The sequence below is a fragment of the Chlamydotis macqueenii genome, chromosome 23 (assembly GCF_036417535.1).
Source record: "Chlamydotis macqueenii isolate bChlMac1 chromosome 23, bChlMac1.mat, whole genome shotgun sequence".
NCBI classification, from domain to species: domain Eukaryota; kingdom Metazoa; phylum Chordata; class Aves; order Otidiformes; family Otididae; genus Chlamydotis; species Chlamydotis macqueenii.
In genome coordinates this window covers 1984208-2009529 of record NC_141578.1, presented here as the reverse complement: position 1 = coordinate 2009529, position 25322 = coordinate 1984208, and the positions used below count along the sequence as shown (strand labels likewise).

Here is a 25322-nt window from a genome sequence, read left to right as displayed (position 1 = left end):
AATGCAAACTTTGAAATCTAGCTCATGTGCTTGAGGGAGTATTTTGTAATAGCTGTTTTCAGGAACTTTCGCCAGAACCTCTCCAACACAGGGAGGGTAGGCAAGCTCCTTGTGCCAAGTAGGAACGTAGGAGCAGGAAATCTTGCCTCTTTATACATCGGTTCTCCTCATTCCACTCAGGAACATGAGTATTTCCATTCTTTACCTGTGTAGACCTGCGAGTCTGCCGGGCCTGCCTGGATCGTGCCTTCCTCAGTGATTCTGCTTCCTCATCCCGCACCGGAGTCAGATATGACCTAAAAGAGAAGGGCAGAAGAGGTTAAAATAAAAACAGACGCTCTGCCTTCTTGTCCCTGCGAGCTCCAGAGCTGAGATATTATTCTCCTTCATATGGGCAAAATTATGCTAGCTCCATCTACCTGGACTACTGTCATCTTCTGCTTTCGGACAACTTTCTTAAGAGCTTGTGATAGACAAATGCTCACATCATGTTCTCAGCAGAGACTTTAACTAAACTCTTCAATGTTGGACATGTTTGGTTAAAAAAAGATGCAGCCGTTTAGTATTTTATTTGCCCCATTCTATGTCTTATTGCATCATGAGGGGAAAAAAACCAAACCACACCACCTCTCATTCAGATAAAGATCTCAAGAACAGAAATCCTGCACCGGCACATTCCTCAGACCCTCCTCCCTGTCATTATATTCCTGATCATATTCCTGCAATCTGCTGTCTTCATCAATACGGAATCCATCGTGCTAGAAACCGGCTGAACTGCAGGCATCTTATACAGACAAAACATCTGGAAAAAAGCTATGAAATTAAAGAAATGACCTTCACACACCTGAGTAAACTGAGTTCCTTAACACTGAAAAATATACAGTTAAAATACAGAGCTGGTCACCATTAGATTTCATTAACCTGGGGAGGCTTCAAATGAATTATTCACATGAAAAGATACAAACTGAACTCTCTGCATGGGCATTTGCTGTGGACGAACTGGAGAGCAATTCAGCAGCGTTCCCGCAGAGTCGGGGACTGCACAGCAGGAAGTCTAATTTCCATATTGGTGGAGTGGCTTCCATCTTAGGAAAGATTAATTAGATTGGACTCTTCAGCCTGGTTAATAGGGAACAGTTATTAACTCAGTCTCACCGCACAAGGATGAGACTGCCTGCAATGCAATGTTCTTTTGCAGGTCTGTCACTGCCACAGGTTAACTGAGCATCAAAGATCCAGATACCTTCAAAGAATAATTAGCCGAGTGAGGGATGAAGATCTATCAAGGAATACGCTTCCTTTGTCCTTGCCTCTTGTCCTGGTTCTCCACTGCAGACCACTTTCACAGAAAAGGTAACAGGCTGAACAGGTTTTGCATCTGATCCAGTGAGTTAAGATATTTATTGGAAAGATTACTAGCTTTGCTGCACTACGACAAACTCTCAAAGAATCACGGAATCTGGATCCTTCTCAAATCCTCTACCACGATGGCTTTTATCCACCTTCAAAACTCGTGCTCAGCACCAATTTAGCTGTGCAGCCACACGTGGATTGACCTCCAGCGCTCAGCAGAGACGCATCTGAGAGGCTCAACATGAGCCAGCGACACGAGCTTGCGGCCCAGGAGGCCAACTGCATCCTGGGCTGCATTGAGGAGCGTGGCCAGCAGGTCGAGGGAAGGGATTCTGCCCCTCTGCTCTGCTCTGGTGAGACCCCACCTGCAGCGCTGCGTCCAGCTCTGGAGCCCCCAACATCAGAAGGACGTGGAGCTGCTGGAGCAAGTCCAGAGGAGGCCATGCAGATGATGAGAGGGCTGGAGCAGCTCTGCTGTGAGGCCAGGCTGAGAGAGCTGGGGCTGTTCAGCCTGGAGAACGCTCTGGATAGACCTTAGAGTGGCCTTCCAGTGCCTAAAGGGGGCTACAGGAAAGATGGGGAGAAAGCCTCCAGCAGGGCCTGGTGTGACAGGACAAGGGGTCATGGTTTCAAAATAGAGGGAGGTAGATTCAGATTAGACATTAGGAAAAAAATTTTTACTCTGAGGGTGGTGGAGCACTGGCCCAGGTTGCCCAGAGAGGTGGTGGATGCCTCACCCCCAGAAACATTCCAGGCCAGGTTGGACGGGGGGCTCTGAGCAACCTGATCTGGTTGGAAATGCCCCTACTCCTTGGACTGGGTGGCTTTGACTGTCCCTTCCCACTCAAACCATTCTGTGATTCCATCCCTCAGCGGGAGCTCCTCGGACCGTTTGGAGTTACACCCGTGGGAGCCAGCCGCCTTGCACTTCAGGTGCTGGTGGGGCACACATGAGTCTTCTCACCTAAACTGAGTATATTTGACCTGCTAAATCACGTCCCGAACTCCCCTGATCTCCAAAGAGCACAAAGGATCGACCGTCGGTGCTGGAGCTGCCCGCACCGCAGACTTTGGGAGGAGGTGAATCGCGCCGGGGCGCTGGCTGCACCGAAAGTGCCTACGTCCCCGCTGGCCGGGCTCACTGAACGGCACTGCCAGCGCGCAATTCAGCACCTTCAGAAAGAGCCTCCAGCACCGAGCGTGTGAATGCACTGCAGAGGCGCTCACTGCTTCCCATTGATTATCCGGAGCAACACACTAGCTGTGACAGATACGCCAACGTGGGAAGTGCCTAAAATCCAGAGGGATGATTGCCTCCCAAGAATCTGCTTCTTCATGAACAAAAAAAAGCTGCTATTTGATGAGTGAAAGCTGGGCAACTCCTAATTTTGCAGGCAAGTACTTCTCTTGTGCTCTCCTTTATGCAGGGCAGATGTGCTCCCCAGGTAATGGCACATTAAGGAAACGATCAGCATTTTCTGCAGCTTTTGACACAAGCAGAATTGCTGCGATTTGCACAGCATCCCGAAGTAATAAGCCACCTACGGGAAGAATGCGTTTGCAAGATATACTGCAAATTAAGTTCTGAACAGTAGTAAAAAAAAAAAAAAAAAAGGTTCCTGGAACATATAAACCAAGTAAATTTGTAGCTAAGTAAGGCGGAGAGCTCACTGCAATAGCTCTGAACCAGTGGAATTTATGTCTCATACTCCGCAACGAGGACACGGGTGTGTAGGAGCTACGTACGCATGGTGGCAATAAGAGGAGGACAGATGAGACCTGCCTGTGCCCGAGGAGGAATTCAGCTCATACCCAGCACGGATGCAGCGGGGCACGTTGTGCTTGCTGAGGAGCACTCCCAGTATGCGTGAGCAACACCAGCTCACGCTCACAGCGGCTGAAGCGCTTTTGGACACAAAAGGAAATAATTCTGAACTCCCTGCCATGGGATGCGAGAGGACAAAACAGATTTTCAAAGCAGTTTCAAAAAAGCTTCCCCAAATCCGCAGGGAACGGGGTCAGCGTTTCAGCCGCTGTGCAGGAGCCACGCGGAGCGTGCGGCAGGGCGGGAAGCAGCAGGTTTGCCGGAGCTCAGCAAGGCTGCAGGATTTCCCTCATTTCAGCGTTCAGCTACAGCTGTGTGTAAGAGTGTACAGGGACAGCATGAGAAAAAACATTTTGTGTCTCTTACCCCGTCATCCTCCCAGATTTTTTTCCTCTGCTCTCCCACAGTTTATATTAAAACATGAATATGTTCAAACATCCTTAGCAACTTGGGCTGTCCAACCCGTAACTGTGATTTAATCCTCAGACGAGGACACTTTGCAAGTCAGAGTGGCTCCGTTTGGGCCACAGCCTTTATCGATCGCTAACTTTTTGTTTCTTTCCATCTACACAATTCTCCACTTCTTGGAGCTCACCCAAGGCATTTTAGGAGCATGAGATAACTGAATTTTCTGAAGCAGGCCGGCAGAACCGCTGCGCAGTGACATAGCTGCTTTCTCTGAGCGAGCAGCAACAGCCTTTCCCGGTGATGACAGAAGGCGGCCGTGCCGTAAATATTTCAGATGCAAACAGCAGCCACACGCGTGCTGGCAATTTTTGCTCTACTTGGGGTTTTTTGTATTTTGGTTTTTTTTTCCTTTGGGGGAGGGAGGGAGGATAAAGACAGATTGGACAATTTTAGGTGATGCTTCACTTTGCTTACAAGCTGAATTTTAAGAGACCTGAGTGTGCTAAATGGGATGGAAGAAAAAGAGAGGACAAATTCGCTGCAAGGAGGCGGCAAGTCTGCTGCAGCCACACAGCGAGGCTGGATGACGGAGGGAGAGCAATCGACCGCTCTCGAAAGCAGCAAAACTGCAGATCACAGCAAGCTGCAGGGGACAGGCAGCAAATGGGGTAACGAGGCGGTGCGTAAACAATTCAGAGTTTTTAATTACGTTTTCAAGAAACACACTGCTTGCTGAAGTGCAGTATCTACGGCATCCCATTAATTCAAGCAAATATCACATGATCTAAGCAGATCTTCAAAGGAACGGTTCTACGCATCCTATTTTCTTGCAACAAGCTTTCTCTGAGCAATCCATGAAATAAGAGCAGCCATCACGCCAAGTTCAAGGCACACGTAAAGCAGAAAAGATTTTTCCCAGAGTTTTGACTGCAAGTACATGCAGCAGAATACAAATTGTTAGAGATGCGTACGTGAGAGTCAGCAAAAACACTGCAGAAGTTTATAGTTCCCAGAGCCGGGCAAGCGTGTCCTGCTGCCACAGGACAGCCACAGCTTTTGATTTGTGCCTTAACAAGAAAGAAGCTGGGAACCGAATGGTGAATCTGGCTCCTACTTCATTCTTTCTATTTTCAAGAAAACAGCTATTTTCTGTTAACCCTTTTAATCAAGACAGTGCAACACAAAGATGGATCCCGACGGCTCATCCCCATCTCCAGGCAAAAGGAGCTGCAATGAAGTACTCACAGAAGGGGAGATTCAAACCAGAGCAGTAGTAAGCTTGGACATACAAGCTGGTAAACCAAGGATACAAGAGCAAATCTGTATGCTAGAGAACCTGTGCCAGAGACAAAAAAAGAATGTACTGTGGAGAGCAAGCCTTCCCAAGTAAAGGGTAAATGATGCAGAAAAAGAAATTACAATTCTTGCACAGACAGCAAGAACAGATGATGAAATGCTCCAAGGAACACAGAAGCTTCTGAAAATCTTTTACAACACCAGCCTCCTTCCTCTCCTTCCTGAACTCCTTCTAGCACGTAGAGATTGAAGCATTTGTAGCAAACACCACGTACCACCACACAGAGTCCTTCTGCAGAACAACTTCACCCTGTCTGAGAGGGAACACCAAGGATCTGTAAAACCTGAGGTTTTACGTTTTCACACTCCAGTGACCCAGCCCCAGGAAAGCAGTCACCTAAAAGACACTCACCTACGCGTGACAAAACTTGGCAACAAATCTGGAAGCCTAATGTTCAGTAAATGCTTCTGCTGACCTCTTGTCAAAGCGAACTCAAGGCATCTCGTCTTGCTGTTAGCACACCAAAAACTGATATGCATCCCCTTGAGCTGTAGTGGGCCAGGATGGGTTCCCTCCATCCCCATCAGGTCCTTCTCCAATAAACGCACATTCCCACAGGAAGCGCAGTGAGAATACGAGTTGGCAGACAGTAACTATACAGCGTCTGACCTCTGGGGCACTGTTGGTTGTGAACTGGGGCGATGCTCGATGTGGCTCTTCTAGGGGACAGCTTGCCACGGGCAGCAGCCGCTCTGCTGGTCTCTGAGTCTCTCATCTCAGCCCAAACGATCTTTCAAGTTTAGCAGCGACTTTGAACTACGCTCACTAGACTAGAAACTACAGTGACAGTTTTCTTGGAAGCCAGGACAGACTTTGGTTCTTCCAGCTCTGGATAATATGGGTGGAGGGAGCCAGGCACAGGTTTGGCTTCCTGCACACAAAAGGGCTCGTTCAGTGTTTGGATAGCCATACAGACATTCAGACTCCAAAATGTTCGGAGTAGCTTTTCTTAAGAACACAATACCACTACTTCGAACACCGCAGTGATTTAAAAAATCCTTATCGTACATATGTATCTCTCTCTCATACGTACATATACACACTGAAAAAACGAAGATAGAAAAAAAGAAAAAAAACTTAGCAAAAGCCTCAAGTACTGATACTCTTCTCCTGGAAACAATTGGAAAAGTACAGCATCCCAGTGATGCATTCCTAGAAGCTGGAAATTTGCCACTGGCTAAGAAACTATCCATACGCTGGGGGAGGGAAGAGAAGCAAGCGCAAGCTTTGCAGGCAACAATGCTGACAGCAGTTCCCAAAATACAATTCCTTCAGTTAGATAATAAAGTATGTACCCAGCAGCAAGCCAGCCACTGACAATTACATGGAAACAGCCATGGAAACTTTCCTGCTCTCTCATCCACGCAAGCAAAAGGTTTCAGGTCTTCTCTGTATTCATCCCTGCGCTAACACGATCTACACATCGGCCCAGTGCAACTGGAAATACTCCTTAGAGAAACTGCCATGAAAAGCGGGCTGCCTAAAATTTGCAAAGACCATTCAACAGGCAGGAGAGAAGGATAACACGTCAGATTCTGCAAGCGCTAGAGCTGGGGTGAGGCGAGAGGCAGCCAGACAATGCTGAGTGATTTAACAAGCTGGAGACAGAGGGATAACAAGATTTCAGGATCATGCTCTTAAAGCGTTGCACAGCTGGCTCGAAAAGGCCAGCTGAGCATTCACCATTTCCAGGCCTTTGCTCTTCCCTCTCAAGTTAGTCCTGGCTGTTGTGAGCTGTCATTGTGCTTCAATCTGGACTGCGAATTCTCAACTCATGAAAGCCTGAATTTCAATCATCTATTTACATGATTAGCAGGTTAACAAGCACAAGATGAAATTCTTTATTTGCAACAGCTTTGCTTTCCTCAACACATTCAGGTGCTGATCTGAGAGATTACGAGACTTGTAATCTTCGTCCCTTGCTAATCAAAACAACAAGTACCCTTTATCCCTGCTCCAAACTCACGCTTTGATGTGCTGTTTACAACGGGCTGAGGTTACACGTACGGCAGCTGGCACTCTAAGAATATTTCTCATTGTACAGTTCTTGATGATTTTGCGTGTGCTCGCCCATCTGCCTGTGTTCATCTCTTCGGGTGCCCTTCAGAAAGCAGAGCTGCTGCTCCCGCGCTGCATTCCCCCGGCAGCCGGCTCCGCGCACCTCCTCTGCGGGCTGGGCTACCGCAACGCAGAGCAGCGAGCGCAGCTCCGATTGCAGAGCCGGGTGGGAACGCAGCGCCGCTCGCTCCCAGCCCCAGTGCTCTGCCAGAAGAGGAGAATACAGCACTGGTACCCACTGAGAACGCAAAGTCTGGGGCCAGGTGAGACAGCGCATAGATTGGAAGCTTTTAAAGGATCAATGTTATCCCTTTGCATTAATTAATGCAGTAGAAAATGAAAAGGCAAATGTCACTGTGATCCCATTCCTCAAACCAGCTGCCTCGGCTGGAGAAGGCTTGCTATTGCTGTGAACAACCTTTAAAGTTCCTCCAGAAAAAGGGACAATGCACTGGTTTAAAACCAAAAGAATTATCTGGGAAATTTTTCTGCAAAAGAAAAGCAAAGAGTGCTGCAAACACAAACCAAAGCAAGCCAGCAACACCGCTTCCCTCCCGAACCTCCCCTCAGGTATTGAATGCGTTAGACCATCACAAGCACAAAGCTTTCCAGGCTGGAACATTCTGAAACTGGTTTGCGCTCACAGGACATTAGGTATCGATACACAACGCCGAGCAGCTTCTCACTGCGTCAGGGACCAACGCGCGCTACTGCCTGCAGTCCTCAGAGACGGAATCTTTGCATTAAAAAAATGCTGCATAAATGGAGCGGGATGAAACTCAATCTCCTGCCAGCTGACGAACGAAATGAAGGCAAAGCTGCGAGTGTCCTACCTTTATCAGTATTTCTCTTTCTCGTTTTCAAGTGAGCGGCAAGTCAGACAACACAATTTAACATTTTAAACAACCTCAAGCAGACCTACCACAGCTTTCCCAAAAGCTATTTTATAGTCTGAAATGAGGCAGGAAATTCCTTAAAAAAAGCAAATCACTTGGTAAAAATCCGAATATTTGGGAAATTGCCTTTTGCAACTTAAAAAAAAAAAAAGGAAGATCAAAACTTGACGATGATAAAAGAAGATTCAGGTACTGAGCGAGACAAACCGTAGGAGAAATGCTCACTGGCAGGCACATCCACGCAGCCTCCGACCGCCACCTCGTGGAAGCAGCCGCCGGAGAGACGCCTGAGCGGGTTCACGGGAGCCGGTCATGAATCAGCCCCAGCTGAATTTCAGAGAACATCACCGAATATTAATAATGGATAAAAGATTTCAATTTCCTGCTGAGCTAAGATTGCAATTTCTTAGCATGTGGCAGTGGCTTTGGTTCAATTTCAAGTGTCCACTGTTCTCAGGGACAGAAGATTAATTAAGTTTGCTCAAAAACTTTCCCTATAGAAATCCCAGGGTGGCTGCCTGGCTTCCTTGGCTTCTCCACCTGTAACTTCCACGGGTCGGTGCTGTGGAGCAGAGAATTAACAGAACAGCTGATTCCGTGCTAAATCAGCTCTCAGCTGTACCATCACACAGCATCTCCACAAATATTGAGGGTACATTCTGTAGTTTCTGTGGCCAAAAATGGCCATTAAAAGTATTTGAAGATGTTGCAGTTAGTAAATGCCGCACCCTGAACACTCAGATGGAACCAGAGCCTGACTGCAGAAGTTGGCACCAGACAAACGCGCGGTTAGACACAGGATTAATACACGGAACGTGTCAGAGGTTACCATTAGTCAGTAAAGGGGAATTGCACACACATTTTGCGTGTAGACAGGGATGGGGAAAGGCAGTGTTACCTTCTGCTTGCTCCATGCTGTCAAGCTGCGGCTCTTTTACATTGGTTAGCTCAAGTGGCCCCTGCTTCGCTTCCTTGACCATTCCTGGAGGATCCTGCATATATTCCTGCTTTGGGTTAGCAGGCCAACCTACAGCCTGCGCTCCTCCGCCCAGAGCAAATGCCAAAACCCACCCCCCTCCTTTCCCCGAGCCCCGGCTAAAGCCAGCGGGCAGCTGAGCACGCAGCAGCACACCTGCTCGCCGCCTCTACAGGAACCGCGGCTCAGCAGCGGTGACCCCCATCCCACACCTCAACCTTTTTCCAAATAAAAATGCAGCCTGATTTCTGATACAGCGGGAGCAATCTCGCCTTTTCCCAACATGGACAATCTGATGGCCGGCAGGATTCCTGCCCTCCCACATCATGTGCGCAGGCAGCCTTTTAAAAACAGGCCAACTTTATCTGAAAGAGATTAACTGCAGGAGCGTGGCAGAGAAATGCTTTCAACAGCAGGTGCCGGACGATTGTCTGGTTCTTCACCGAGAGACCTCTTAACTTTCTGTTGCCCGCTGCGCAGTGTGGACGGGGATCTGTCCCTTGCCAGGCAGCAGCGCTCCGCACCAGCATCCCCACCACCCTGCTTCCCAGGGGCCTTTCCCAGGAGAATTCACACCACCCAGGCAGGCAGTGGTAAGGATCACACAGCCAAACACTACTGAAAAATCCCAAGGGGGCACTGAGGCAACGCTCCCAGCATTTTCTACCAGTTCCTCTCAAGTGGCATTTAAATAGTCCTTGAATGCAAACCCCTTGGTTTAACTTTTACTGGATCTGGGTGTTTTTTTTTGTCAGGTAACAAGGGCTAACCGACTTATCGGCCACCTATGTTCACCCGAGAGGAGTCACGCTCTGAATTTGGACAGGACACGAATCACAAGGCAAAATGACTTGCCAGAAATTGTTCATCTAACAGTACTGGTGGAGCAGGATTCAGTTATTAATATATTATTAATATATGCTACTATAATTAGCAGCTGGATCCTTAGAACGAAGGAATAAAGAATGAAAAATAAATTCCTCTTGGGAGTGAAGCAGATTTGTTTGCTAGACACATTTACCTTGCACGTCAGTGAACTTTCTTCATCTGAAAAAAATTTACAGGGGACATTTAGGGGGCAAAAAGCCAGGCTGAGCACAGCCATCAGCCCCAAAGCCGCTAGGAAAGCAAGCCCACCTCACTGCCGTTCTTGATTTATCTGAAAAACTGGGCAGAGTGTATTAAAGAATAAGGAAGAGGGAGACATGCTTCCTGTCTCTAATTAACAGCTCGCCTGATGGCAAGAGCTACCACCTTGCTGGAACCTTCCTGAGGAACAGGAAGAAACACAATTGCATTCTCCAATTGTATAAACAAAGCGGCGGAGGTGGGAGCGTGGGGGAAAGATGAAGGACAAATTAAAATCCTAATTCTTACAGAACCAGGCCAGATTTCAAGTTCAGGAGTGAGCTTTTAAACTGGTCACAAAGCTAAGAGACTTGGGATCTGCCTTGCAGAAGTTCCTGGGCAAAGCTTGTCTTACCCCGCGTGACAGCTAACCACGGCTGTGGGCTGTGTGGTGGCCTGTCCTGGGGACCAAAGCTCTCATGAAATACGAAAGGTTTCAGTGAGACCCAGACTCCCCAGACCTTCCTTTCAGCACCAGATGGCTCACGGCACAAGTCACGTTCCAGCTTGGCAAGATCTCCTGCAGACACAGCTCCAAGCAGCCTCCAGTGCGCAGGGAGCCCGTGACACAGGGAACCCTCTCGAGAGGGGCTGCAGCGTAGGACTCCCAGGACAAGATGCGACCACAGAGCCCTGAGCCAAAACTACAGGGACAAGGTCACAGATGAACTTTGCAAAGCAGCTTTTGGTGGCACTAGAGGCCGCTGTCATCCCAGAGGAAGGCGGGCAATCCAGCACTGGGCTGCAAGCAACAGGACCCCCTGCGTCCCCACCACTTGCTTGCCCCCAAGCAGAAGCCAAAAGGATGTTCGTTTTGCACCAGGAAGAACAGGGTCTGTGTGAGATACCATGGACACAGCACCCACGCACTCGTAATTCACCCTTAGCTGAGCCAGTGCTGCTTTGAGTTCAGCTGGACAAATGCATTTGCGACGTGAGACAATTTGACGCTGGCAGAAGATCATCAAAATGGCCAAACAGCAATGGCTCCAAAATTCCCGTGAAAAAAGAAAAAGAAATTGCCTGGCAAAAATATTGGCTGTGGAAGATGGCATGTTTCCAAGCCTCTCAGCACCGGCACACCGCAGCGCTGCGGTGGAAGCGGGGGAGGCTGAGCGTGCAGCCGGGTACACGTAAACACGCCGCGCGGCAGCCTGGCTGGCGGTCCAAGACACACGGCTGTGACACGGGGCAGCGCTTTGCTACGGCCAGGCCAGGCAGACCGACCGCATCGCGTTCCTCACTATTGATTTCTCCTGTGCTGCCGCCTTTTATTTTACCACTTTCTCCCTCTTTGTAAAGACGTGAGGCATGAGTCATGCTATTTTCCAGCTCTAGGAGCATTTCCTGACCAATTTAGCTAGCAAACAAGCAGCAGGGAAAACACCACGGAGGAAATGCCACGGTGGGCCAGGGCACGCCTTGTTGGCCACCAAAGGACGCAAACCAGCGCTCCAGAGCACTTTGCTCATCGCTCCTCCCCAGAGCCAGCAGTCTCTTCTGCTTTAACCTTTTGGCTTCACGCAGATAATTTAATGCCACAAGTTAGGAGACATCCCTGTGATCTAATATTAGATGATAAGCTTGTTTATGTTTTTGTTGCTAAGAGAAAGCTGGAGCTTTGGAAACACCGAAGCAGACCAAATGCTACTGCAACAGCTGCCAGTGGGAACTGAAATCCATACAGTGCTTCCCCGACAACTGTTTGCCATTCTCCTTTTTTATTTTATTTCACTGGAATTGGCCTCCTTCCAAAACAAGCCTTTCCCATTTAGGTGACCGCTCCTGTTTCTCTAGGTCCATGTTTCCCAGTTCAAAGCGTGCAGGCAGCTCCCAGTCAGTATATCCTGCTGTTGAACACACATCCATAATGAGCTTTCCTCCACCCACAGGCACAACGCATCATTGCTGTGCTTTTTTCAATTAAAGGTGGGAGGAATTTTCTGGTGTTTCTCTTTACATTACCATAATTCATAGGAGATGGTTCTCTAATAAAAATGCAGGAGACAAACAGATCTTCTGTATTATTTATAGAAAGTGATTTGGTAATAAATGCCAATGCAGTAATATTAATAGATGCTCTTTTGGGCATCTACAAGTACCGTCACAGCCATGTTCCCTGTCTGCAGCCAGCGCCAAAAGGCCGGTGGGGTTTGTGGAGCCCACTTCTCCAGGGAAAAATCTAAAGCTTCTGCAACTTGATTCTGGGACTGCCAAAACGGAGATACTGCTGTGAAACGGTCTGAAGCGTGAACCAAAAGCACAATACTCACTCTGTCCTTGTTTGCACAGCCTCACTTTGCACCGGCAGCTCCTCTCAATTCAACTGCAAATGACACCAAGCCAACTGACCCACAGCAAAATGACAAGGGGCAGACAGAGGCACCCCTGATATTAAACGCAAGTGTTCTTACAAACACTGACACTCCGCAGCAGCTAGTGATAAACGTGGCTCGACCAGAGCACTCGCAATACCTTCAAAGCACTCCCTTTGCTAGCACGGGAAACACAGAACAAAAGCCCAAACAGCATTAGAAGTATTTTCCAACTAGCACAGAGCACCTTCTTCCTCAGATCTGCTGCAGCTGAGGCGAAGAGAAGCCCGCAGCAAGCATGCCCTCCCTGCGCGGGAGAGGCCACGTGGCTGACTGCAGATTACATGGCACCGCTGAGCTCTGCCGTCTTTACCTCTGCAAGCTGATAATTTCCATTATTGCCTTCACATCCTTTGGCTTCAGGCCATTTGAAATACGGCAGCGTACTATCTCCACTCATAAGGTCTGTATTTTAAGCAGTTATAAATTTTCGTTTGGAAACGCTTCATGAACTGGTTGCTAGTTAGAAATACAGAGTTCATTGCTGCATTTTTTTATTACTGTTTACTTTCATTGATGCCAAGAGAATAGAAAGATTTTGCAAAAGTTAACCTATTTGCAGAAATAAATATGGATCATTTGATATTTTGGATGTAAATGTACAGGATGAATTTCCTTTGAAAAGAGCACTGGCTACCCCAGGTTTATATTTCCCCAGCCTTAAAATAACATCAGATGATATGAAAGAGCTACCACCAGCTAGGTTCAGAGTAATTCAAAATGCTACTGCTGGAATAGCCTCGGTCGCACACGGCACCGTGCTAAGACTTCCCTTATAGTCAATGGAAAGAAATGCACGGTGCTAGAGCGCAGTCCATCTCCTCCCGTGCCACACGTTTCATGCTCCAGGAATGTCTGTTTTCCTCCACTAACTACAGAGGGAATCTAGGGGACCCGTGTAGCAAAGATGTCTCCATCGGGGCACATGGAAACTTAGCTGAGAAGAATCAGAGGGATGGATTTTATCTGAGTGGGTCTAAGTCCAACGTTCTTTTTGGATGGGATTCACGTTACAGAACCTACTGCAAGCGGCTACTGGCTGTCTGGCCCTCAATACACAGAGGCCTCAGGGACTGACATTAGTAGCTGAAATGATTACTGAAGAAAAAAGGCTGAGACGCTGAAAAGACAGGTAGAAAATTATGAAACTAAATTTAACCTACAACCCAATGAGGACGCAGTTCAAACCTTAAGATGGAGCACGGGCAGCAGCCTGCAACCCCACGTAGCACCTCAAGAACAGTTCTTACACCCCCACCATCACCGCCACGTGAGCCCTGATGACAGAGGAGGACCGACACACACCAGCACTCTGCTCACTAACCTTCTGCGCTCCCTGGCTTCCTCAGCTGAGAAGTCCTTTCCTGTGGTTGAGGCAGCACCAGCATTCGCAATACCGTTAGCAGAGCCGAGTATAGCACGGTTTGTGATTACACCTAGGGGGGTGCTAGCAGAGATGCTCTCTGTATTTTTCTCTACAGCAGAATCAGTTTGTTGCCTGAAAGGGGCTCTGAAATAGAGAAGACATAATGGAAAGCAAAGCACGTGAACTCAACTGCTGACCGAGACCAGCCACATCCAGGGAGCACTGACAGCTCGTTCTCGACTCGTGTTTTTGTAGAGAACAGGACACATTAAAATGAGGTTTTACAAATTTGTAGAAGAATAAGCAGGAGGAATTCATAGTCTTCACATCCCTGTTTGTAGTAAAAATGATTAAAAATGAACCTGGTGAATAAGCAGAAGGAATGAACTCCAAGAGCTTGTACACTGAACACCCAAGAGCAGCCTGAGCAACACTGTGTCTGTAAGAGGAGGCAGCAGGGCACAACCGACCACTCCAGCGAGCGAGGAAGCTGTGGTCACACACAGGCTCTGAGGTGTCCACTGGCACACATGCACTACTGAAACCGTCCAACGTCACCATCCTGGGATTTCTTATCAGCGCTTCCCACCTGGAAGCACGCTTCCAATCCATACTCCACTCCAGAATTTCCAACCCAAATGCTGATTTTCTGCAGCGTTATCTCAGCGGTGAGCCATTACCTGGTATACTGGCGGGCTGATGCAGTAGTGTTCGCACCGAGAGATGTGGGGCAGGAAGAGACAGGTTGCCACGGGGTGCCCAGTGAGGTAGATGAACCAATGGTAGTGGGTGAGGTAGCTAGAGATGTATTGCGACTGGCTGAAATGTAGGGACTGCTGAGGTCACTACTTCTACCAAAGGAAGCACTGTAAAACATCACAAAATGACGTCCTTCAGAGCACAGTAAATATTCAACAGAACATCACCACAGCTGGGCTCTCAGCTGGAAAGGGAGCCGGTATTACATCTTAGCAAAACATATGCAAGGAGATTAGAGGACGCCGGAGTCAGCGCAGGTCGCTCACGCGGGCCAGCGCTAGCAGCACCCCTCTTAGCTGAGCCTAGCTGAGTTTCAGTGAGAGAATAACGGCGTGGAGGTGAATCGGTGAGGATCAGGGAAGGGGAAAAACCCTACTGCAGGGAAAGCGGCGCACAGAGAGCAGCCCTGTGACCTGGGGAAAGGTAGGAACAATGAGCAAGGATGAGGTTGCTTAAAGCAGGGAAGGAGAGCGTGACATAAGCAAGTCTGGCCGCATCACCTCCTAAGGATGCCCAGGACTTCCAGTTTTAAGAACTTGTTTTCAGTGCCTTAAACCTTTGGCAAAGATGATCAGTTCAGGCTTTAATTTTCTTTCAGGCATGTTTGGCACAAACTCTGTATTTCTGGAAAACAGCTAGCAAAACTGTCCAAAAAATACTTAAGAATGAGCAAGGGAAACACATATTTTGCCAGTTCAAAACAAAACCCTTAAAACCATTATTACTGGAAAGCTGTAAGTGCTTAACTGCTCATACTTTGAAAAAAAAAAAAAAAAGACAGGAGAAAGGCAGAAGGGCTCTCGTAAGAGGATGTACCCTTTGCGTTTTCAGAGAAAATCCACCCTAAGTGGGAGAAGCTGCACACCTCTAAAATCCGACTTGATGAAATCCGACAAAATCTCCTCCCTGCATGTGCCAGAGCCCCACGGACGGGCTGCTCGTTGTCTGCACAGAGCAAACAAGCACGCACGCACGACATAGGCCCCTGCCACGCCCTTCCCAGCAACCGGTATTCCTGGTTGCTACTGGTCAGACTGGGCTGCCTGCAGGATCAAAGGCTAGGAAGGCTGGAGGGCTGCCTCTCACCTCCTGCATCCTAACGACTCCCATGCCAGCACACACAGAGCACGGAGGAAAGTGGTTGCACCAGGAATAAAAGCTGACCTAGAGGAAAAGCAGACCGGGATGAAGAGCTGCAGGTTTATGGGGAAGCCAGGGACAACAGACTGGAACTGGAAGTCAACACTAGAGCAAGAGTCAGAGAGAGCAGCCCAAGGCTGAAATAAAACTTGAAACGGGCAGGACAACAGCCAAGGACAGGAGGTCAGAGGAAGGATCCAGTTCAATCCACGCAGGCACCCAGTTTACAAAGCAGCTTTATATGCCAAGGCCCCCAGCCAGCCCAGAACAAGCAGCTGGTCCCTGGACAGCCAAAGGAGAGACTGGGGCATCCTGGAAGGCCTCCACAGGGAGGAACCTTACATGTGGGCTCTTCAGTCGATGGCTGCTTGCCATATCCAGGTCACAAAGGAACAAGTAAGTTATTGTCAGCAGGTAGCAACCTCCACCAGATCCTAAACAAAGCTTCCTCTGGAAAGTCGGCTCCAGCCTGGAGCACCGGGGAACAGGAAGTCCTGTTGGAAGCAAGTGCCTCTCTTCTTGGCTCTCTGCAGCAGAGGAAAAGGCCAAGCCCTGGAGATGAACTGGGAGGAGAGCGGGAGCAGGGAGCTAAGCCTGGCTGGTGTGGGCATGCAGAGCAAGCAGCCATGAAGTTGCAGAAACGGTTGTATTGAGAGGACGATGGTAGTGGAGTGTGCACCAGGGGAGGGAACAAGAGGAGCAGCAGGGGAAAAGGTGGTGGCAACTCTGGAGGGAGCAGGGTTGATGTGATCCCCAAGGCAGAGAGGCTGGGGCATGAGAGGTGGCTGCAAAAAAGAGAAGGAACTCGGCCAGGAAGGGAGGACATGGAAGGGTTATTAAGTAAGACCTGACAAGGACTGTCTTTCAGAAGGGAAAGGTAATGGGTGAAAAGAGGGTGGAAGCAGCACCAGATGCCTGGTAGAGCATTGAGGGGAAGAAGGAGGAATGGAGGAGAAGAGCATGGCGACGGCGTTGTGGCAACTCCTACACACACACCCCCCGGGCTGAAAAAATGTGGTGCTGGGGCATCGTGCACACGCTCCTGCTCACAAGAAGGGAGCCAAGGCATTGCCAGCGCTACAGGATTCACCTCCCCCGTCCGTCACCTTGCATGGGTGGCATGGCACAGTTTGAGGAGGACCCTGTGGCATTTATTCAATTGTTCACATTTGATGTGAAAAAAAAATTGCAGGAAAAAGGTTAGCTGGGAATTCTGTTAATTAACAGCTGTGTTTGTATGAATCTGCAAAAAGGAGGATTAGGAATATAAGCTAAAGAATTCAACATTAGAAATAAAAAAGGCACTGCCACACTGCTACTCCTTCGCTAACATAATCACCATAACATAACCATCAGGGAATGAGCAATGAAATGGAAAGCAACATTTCACATCAATAAAAAGGAATACTTACAAAAACAGCTGAGGCAAATAGAATCCAAAATCTTAAAAGCCTTCAAAACCTTAAAAAGCTTCCACATAATAAAAACGGTTTGCACAAACCATGTAACTATTTTCTTTGCCATAGGGTGTTACAGAGATCAAAATTAGATTTGCTTCTGGAAGTTGGCCACAGTGGTGGTTACCAAGTACAATGGTTAAGCATAAGCCCTGGCGCCTAAAATCGTGATTGCCGGAAGTAAGGAGAGTGTGGGAGGTGGAAGACTGCTCTTAAGATGTCCTAGCTTCTGCAACTTGTCCCTCAAAACCAGTTGCTATCAGAGTCTGGACTGCATGGACTGTTGGCCCGACTTGCTGTGACTGTTTTTATATGAACAAAACCAGTAAGAAGGTCTATCTGCAAGTATGGAAAACCAAGAAACTAACTGTGTGAAAAAGTGATTTCACGTTGGTTGTGATCCCTTCCTGCGAGGCATCTCTTACGGCTGATGTCAAAGGAAGTACGCTGAATTGATTCAATCCGCTCTGCCAGTTTTCCTGCAAATCCTTTAACGTACATGTGATGTGAACTGGCTGTTTGAAGTCCAATATGCACTAAAATGGAGAACCGGCTTTCAGAACAGGGTTCTCTGAACTTCTGGGCTAGTGGCACACCCACAGAGAACGCAGAATGAACAACAGTCACTACCAACACAGAGCGCGCTTTAACACTGGCTTCAACTGAAGGCGAAGAACATTTGCAACACTGCTGCAAGTCATTTTGTCCCCTGTTAGAAGAAAAGCCATTTTCAACATCTTAGGATGATCTGTTGCTGTTTACTCTTTGCTTGAGGGTCATATAAAGCACTTACAGAACATAACTAGGTACCTTTATGGAGATTAGTTAAACGCTAAGGCAAAGGGGAAACGCAGGTGTACAGAAGTCATCCCCTCGGTAACATCCGCGTGTGTCATGCTCACTTTAATTCTTCCTCTCGCACAAGGAGCTTTTGTCTTTTGGAGTTGTGTTCAGAGTTTTATTAATACTTGGAAATGCCCTTTAACAGGCAACCAGGTTCCCTTCCTCATCTTAGAGGCTGGAGAAATCAGAGGTTCAGTACAATTATACTTAATTTCTCTGTGCTCTTCTACAGAAAACCATATGGGACAGAGGTCAAATTGATAATGAATTTACTGTCTGTACATACAATGCAAAGCCATTGATCTCTTTTTAAGAAGTACACTTTACTCCTCCCCGGTAAAGCTGTTCTCTGTAATTGCTTGTAAACCAACGCTCCTCTATGAAAGGCCAGAATTCAGCCTTTGTGAGAAGAAATTGGTATTAGTGAAACACCGCTGCCAGCCAAAACCTTCGCTAGTCTCTGTACGGCTTAACCAAGGAAATACAGTACAACTAGACTGGAATACTAAATCTGGTTCAGGATTAGCCGAGACAGACAGTCAATGTCTGTACAATTTTAACGGACAGCCATGTCAGTGACGTTAGTGACTGGACTGTCTCTCAGATTAGGGAACAGTAAGGCATGCCAAAAGCAAAAGGCAAAAGTTTTCCAATGTAATTAGCTGTGGCTTGTCCAACTGCTTTTAGAGAGAGACAAGCTACGGAGGTTGGCCTGTCATCATGTCCCAGGATAGATGTGAAGTCACTGGAATGGGTCAGCAGATCAGGAGGAGTCTACTGCTTGAAGTGGCTGTTTCACCTTTTGTGGAAATGGGTCTGTACGTGCTCAGCAATTGGACAGACACATCCTCCAGCACAACTTACCCCTACCAGCATAAGCACTAGAATACAAAAAATCCATCTCTTCCCAAATGTCTCAAGCAATTGCTCCATCTTCAGGATAGTTATTTAGTTCAGGGTCTAGAACTTGGTGAAACACAATCGAAAACTTTGAAATATTTCTGCCATTTTCCTTAGGCACAGATCAAATGGCTCTGCAGCGTAAAATGCTTTTACACGCAGTTTTGATGGCTTCCAGTATTAGCTAAAATAAAGGTGAGGTGATGGAACTGCACTTTGCACAAAGGGCTGATCCTCCTCACAACTGAGACGAAAACTCAGCAATGTATTATTTGCCTTAACAGAGCAGGGCGTTCATTCACCTCATTCAGAGAGAGTCATTATTTGGAACTTCAAGAAAACTGAGCCTCTGCCTTCCAAAAGGGTAAAAGATACTGCCAATTAAAGTTACACACAGGATTGCTTTCCTGATTCTGCTTGCCTAGTTTACTGGCAATCAGCCTGTAAAATTTCAGACACACTGTGCAGGAACTGCTTCCTTACTACCACAGGAAAATGGCTGGAGACAGCAGTCTCACTCCTTAGCAAGTGCTCTAAGTCCCGCGCAAGAACACTGCCGCTTTTCTGATAATGATGCCATAAACACGGACTAATATAAACCAAAATTAGACATGAGCTACAACTTACCTGTCAATAGCTATTTGAACAATGCTTTCAGCCTGTAATTACTTTATTCTCTCTTTATGATCAATTTTTTGTTTTATTATCTAACCATAATACTAGCATAAAAGTGAGAAAACAGTTTGCATGTGAATTATGTGAACAAGAGTATTTAAATTCAGTTCAGCAATTTACAAATCAACAAAAATGATGGTCTTTAGAAAGACTATTTAACAAATGTCACCGTATCTTCAGTTTCATTTCCTGCTGTCAGCAGGAGAGTGTCCCAAGGCCAGCCACACTGATGCAGGAAGCAGCAAGCAGAAAGTTGGAGTTTGGGAGGCGTGTTAAGAGAAGAGCTGACCGCTGGGAACCCATGTCAGACAGAATTGCACGTACCTTTTCAGGTAGGTGGATACGTAGGTAGTAGGTGCACCAGAATGGGGAGCTTCGTTTCCCTTTGATTCATCCCTCCACGGCTGGCGGGTGTAAGAGCCACTCCGCACGAGGTTAACAGCTGATTCTCTAGTGCAGGGGAGAGCACAAGGTTTGTTAGAAAAGCTTCTGGAGTCTGCTTTTGGCTCCTTTACAGCTCCTAACACAAATCCTTCCCACGGGCACTGTTCACAAGTGACAACTCCCTGAAATGCCTCTTCTGGCCTGAACCACAGCTCCTGCCATCGCCAGCTGTACTACTTAGGAATCACCAGATAATGTAATGTTCTCCATAAAGACACTTTTTAGTCAGGAAACTTGCAATTGAAATTTAGATTGTCCATAAAAGTAATCTAACCTATTAAATAATGTCTGATATTCTTTCTGCTCTCCTGTATCAACAAATACTATCGACAGATACTGCAACTGCAGGGGAAGTTTTTCTTCTCCAAGGTAACCAGGCAATGACAGTAAAGCAACTCAGCATGGCAAATCCTTCCCTATACTTCGCAGCAGAAAACAACAAAATATTTGGCAATATCTAAAACTACTTGACAATTTATCAGTAAATTACCAGTAGTCCTGTTTACCATAGTTATCTGAAACTAGCGCTCCCTTTCCTAACCCACACTTTGGCAGTATGTCCTGTTCTTTTCTCGTCTTGGGCAGGACCTCAAGCTTGTAACGCAACACAAGCCCATTCACTCGTCAGCCTGCAATTATTCTGCATTTTTCAATCGCCGTGTCCATGCTGATGCCCCTGCAGACACCTGTGGGTTCCATGAAGTGAAACGCAGCTGTTTTGAAAGGAAAGACTATTGGGAAAAATCTGTTCTACACAGAATGTCTGGGCACCATCTGTTCACGCAGGCCAGTTCTCCTCATTCCCTCCTTTCCCAAGCAAAGGACACTTATCAGCAGTCAGCTGGATATGCCACTCAATACGAGCCACTGCCAAAACCGCTCAAGCTTATCAGTCATTTAAACACAAATTGTTTGCTAAACTCCAAGTCACAGTGACTGCCTGAGATTAAGCAAGAACATAGCAGGGAGGTTCCAGCAAAAGATCAGCAAAGAATCTCAAGCTGAAATTCTCTCTGGGTGGTCGTCTGCTGTGACTTCTTCCCAGCAATTACAGTTCACGACAACTTCTCTATACGTGCCTTTATCGCTATTGTGGAAGCGGCTGGAAGCGAGGCTAAGCTCAAATTTTACTCCTTCTAATCTCTGTTTGCAGAGATTAGCTCCTCAACTATATCTGGAGATCCTAGATATTTATCCCATTACACTGTGGTTCTGTCCAGGGGTAACTACACACATTCACTGTAAAAACAGCCCCTGCCATGGAAACCGGCACTTACATATAAAAGGAAAAAGTCAGCATAACTCTAGTTTCCTGGATGGAGACCATATTTGTATGAATACAGGGGTGGAGAAACCAGCTGGTTGCCCTGCTCACCTAAAAGGAAATGCAGCGTACCAAAACTTTTATAGATCAGAGAGAGCTCTCGATATTGTGAATTCCTGTGTACGTGAGACTGCTGAGAAAATCTATGAAGCACGAATATAGAAAAAAAAAAAAAAAGGGTATTCTGGAGGAACTACCTACAGGATAGAAGCTGAACATTAAGCTCAGTCCATCTCACCTGTTTTCTTTTTCTTCTATATCGCTCGTACTGCTTAGTCTTCTGGGGACTATTGTAGCAAGATAGCTCTTGTTATCTTTATCCTGGTGAAGTAAAAGAAAATTCAACTGTAAATCTGTTACACTTCCAGTGACAACTAAATTCATGTTCAAATTTCTTCAACTGAGAAAGCATTCTCCTGTCCAAGGATAACTGCTTTAAAGCATTTTCTTGGGCAACACATACCACAGTATAAAAGCATAATTTCTGAAAATGACTTCCTGAAAGCACGTTAGTGAGTAAAAGCAGCTTCTATCTAGAACTACTTATAAATTAGAGAATCATAGAACAGTTATGGTTGGAAGGGACCGTTAAAGCCCATCCAGTCCAACCCCCCTGCACGGAGCAGGGACATCTCCAACCAGAGCAGGTTGCTCAGAGCCTCGGCCAACCGGGCCTGGAATGTTTCCAGGGATGGAGGATCTACCCATGGGGAGCAAAGTTACAGCTAGCGAACACATGGGATGGAATTCACAGATACAGCTGGTGGATACAGAAGGAATCCACATAAATGACAGTGAAGGAGAATTTCTACTGCAGGTATGTGCTACCATCTGGATTAGATATTTTCTGGTTAAGAATGGGCCATGCCAGACCCACAGCCCTTGTTCACTGGCAGCCCACTTCCAAGCGAGCAGGAATTAGGTCAAAAGGGCACTGAACTCCAGTTCTGCAAGAACAACTGACAGGATAGGAATAATTTTCAAAAGAAAAATAGAAAGAATGAAAGAGACGTCAGTTTGTTCTGGATACAAAATGCAGCAATAACTCAAAACAAAAGTGAAAAGGTCTTAAATCTGTGAGGTAAAGTCTGCTCAACTGGGATGCACTGTAACATCTTTGCTGAAAGCCAAACCTTTTCTTTGTTGTCTAATAATGCAGATATTCGAGGACTTGATGAAGAACGATAGATAGAAGAAGTCTTATCTCTCTGTGCCTCACGAGTAGCAGCGACTTCACTCAACGTGTTGTGGCTGCCAGTCTTCCGTAGTCCCAGCCGCCACGACGAAGGTGACTCATCCTTCTGCTCGTCGGACTTGCTGAGCCAACTGAACTGTACAGGAGAAAAATGGGCGTTTGGAAGAAGTAAGAGCACTGCAAGGCATAATCTAAGTTCTGAAAGTGTTTCAACGAGCCCAAATTTTTGCTGGGCTACACTTGTAAATGTAAGATGGAGTGACTGTGATTTCCCACTTAACTTTAATGACAGGACATAGCTCAATGTGAGCTCCCAAGGATGCAGACTGCTGTTGTGCCCTCATCCCCAAAGACAGACAATGAAAGAAATCTTGTATCATTGTGCAGCTGCCTTTGCCTACACAATGCCCTCCTCCAGCTTCGCAGAAAAAAAACAAGGAAGCTTTTATTAGAACCTGTTTAGGAAGGGGGAATTATTCAGTAAAGGCAGAAAACAAAAAAAAAAAAAACAAAACAAAAAAGGAATAAATTATTTTGTGACTAGCTGCAAATAAAACTCTTACACAGATCAAACCAGAGAGAGTCCAGGAGAAGCCAGTAAGATCACTGGGAGCTGGAGCCCACAGTATGTAAAGGGAGAGACTGAGGAAGCGTGGCTTGTTTAGCATGGAAAAGAGAAAGCAAAGAAAGGATTTGATTGCTCTACTACCTGGGAGGTGAGGTTTACAGAAGATAAGGAACCAGACTTCTCAACAGTCTACAGTGAAAGGAGAAGTAGGAACAGCGAAGTTCCAGCATGGGAAATTCCAACTGACACGAAGGAAGATGTATCTCCTTGTAGGAGCGATGCTGTACTGGGACAGGGTGCAACAAAGTAGTGCCACCTCCATCCTCAGAGATGTTTTACACTCAGCTGAGCTCAAGCAGTTCAAAGCAACGTGACAGAGGCTTGGCCCTGCTTGCAGAGGCCCATCCCAGCTTAAAACTTCCTATGCTCAGGCAACTACAGAATGGACCTTCGTGGTTTTTGTTACATGAGGCACTTCTGACAAGCGTGTATTATTCCTCAAATATATAACTGCCTAAATTTACCACTTTACTTATAATTACCAAGTCTTACAAAAAAGATGCCCACTGCCATTCAGGGATGGTGCCTGGGCACCGCAAGAGATATTTCTACAAAGACAGGGGCTCAGCACTGAGTGGTGTAGGAAATAAAGCAACCAAAACATCAGGAATTATTGAAAAAGTAGAGAACACGGAACACACCACCATTATGCCTCTGTGTTGCGGCAGGGTACAATCACATCTTTGGTGTCATGCACAGCTCGGCTCCCAGACTCAAAAGCAGTATAGAAGAGGGGGAAGAGATTCAGAGAAAGGCAACAAGAATGAGCAGAGCAGACAGCTTTTGTATGAGGAGTTATTCGGTAGACCAGGAGTCTCCTGGCTGAGATATGACCAAGGTACACAAAACGCTCAGTGCACACAGAAGGGTGAATAAGGATCAATTATTCCTTGTTCCTTCTCTCAAGGAATTCACAGCAGCAAACAAAGCCAGCGTGTGGCAAGCGTAACGGGACAGGCGCAGGAAGCTCTGTTTAATACGTCACTAAGCTGAAGAACCCTTTGCCACTGGACGTTAAGGATCCCAAACATTATGGGCACTCAAAAAGTGGCTGCATAAATTCATAGAGGAAAAAGTCCAACAGGGGCTACTGAACACAAAAAAATACCATAGGTTCAGCAAGTCCCCGAAATGCAAATTTCTGCAAGGTGGGAGAGAAGTCCAGCTAGATTCTGTCTTTTCTAGTATTTTTCAATGGTCACTGTCAAAGGCAGGATACGGGGGCAGACAAGGCTTTCGGCCAAAGCTGTTATAAGCATTATTATATCATATTTTACATAACACAGAACATCTGACATTATTCAGAATAGATGAAGCTGCTGGGGAGCTCTGCCCTGAAACTCATTGACTCAAGACTGCAAAGAGAAAATTATCACTGCAGTGTTTTAGCAATGTTTCTTAGCTAATGTTATTTTAATGCAGATGCACAGAGTTAATCTGTCTCCGCTAATTCTAGCACTTCCAGGCTACTGAGCTACGCAGCTCTAACGCTTCAGTGTAGTTCTGATACTTTCCTGAGAGAAAGCTCAAATCCACAGTAAAAGCTGCCTTCTGTAATTTCTGAACACAGGAACAGCACATACGAATAACTCCACAAATGGGGGCCAACACAAGCACTCATGTTTTCCCATATAAAACCCAATCTGATAAAGGGAGTTACAGAAAATTAAACATGTAAGAGAAGGTAAAACAGCTGATCTTAAGTGATTAAGGTCAAATTAATAACTGCTTTGCACACAGGCCCACTTCTATACCCTAAGAGCCTTATTCTGGGTTAAACAGCTCAAATGAGTGAGAACAACTCTGCAGCTGGGAAAAGGTTAATGGACTGCTCACACTTCCCAGTATCCTTCAACCTTTAACACTTCCTGAGCATGGAGCCCAAGCTGAACAACGCCCAGAGGAGCTCTCTTTCCTTTGATCTGAACAAGAAGTCTGATTTAGTAGCACGTCAAAAACAAAAAATTGTGACTAAACAAGGAACATTTTCCCTCTAACGTGTACCTAGGGCTTCAGACTTTGGCAAGGTGCCTGCACTGTATATCTGTCCTCCATATTCTGGTGCAAAAGAAACCAGAAGCGTAAGACATTGGTCCTCAGCAGAACACAGAGTCTCCTGGTGCCATCTAGCTGAGTGACGTGAGAGCTGGAGAATTCAGATAAGATTTCAGTAACTCTCCTTCACCTTTAGAAAGTTTTCATAGCCCAGCTATCT

At 46.7% G+C, this 25322-nt stretch overlaps 1 protein-coding gene across 6 annotated transcripts in view; it reads right to left on the bottom strand.

Moving 5' to 3' along the window:
* The window catches only part of PPP1R12B (protein phosphatase 1 regulatory subunit 12B), a 125754-nt gene that overhangs the window by 50616 nt on the left and 49816 nt on the right, over positions 1-25322 (bottom strand). For 3 of the 6 annotated variants that reach the window (XM_086765488.1, XM_086765486.1, XM_086765487.1), the window contains exons 10-15: positions 22418-22615; positions 21523-21605; positions 19841-19966; positions 14423-14608; positions 13701-13886; positions 206-296 (exon numbers count right to left, since the gene is read on the bottom strand). In XM_086765488.1, the coding sequence (XP_086621614.1) occupies positions 206-296; positions 13701-13886; positions 14423-14608; positions 19841-19966; positions 21523-21605; positions 22418-22615 (870 nt within the window). The remainder of the gene's footprint in view (positions 1-205; positions 297-13700; positions 13887-14422; positions 14609-19840; positions 19967-21522; positions 21606-22417; positions 22616-25322) is intronic. The other 3 variants (XM_086765489.1, XM_086765490.1, XM_086765491.1) reach the window with 2 other exon arrangements.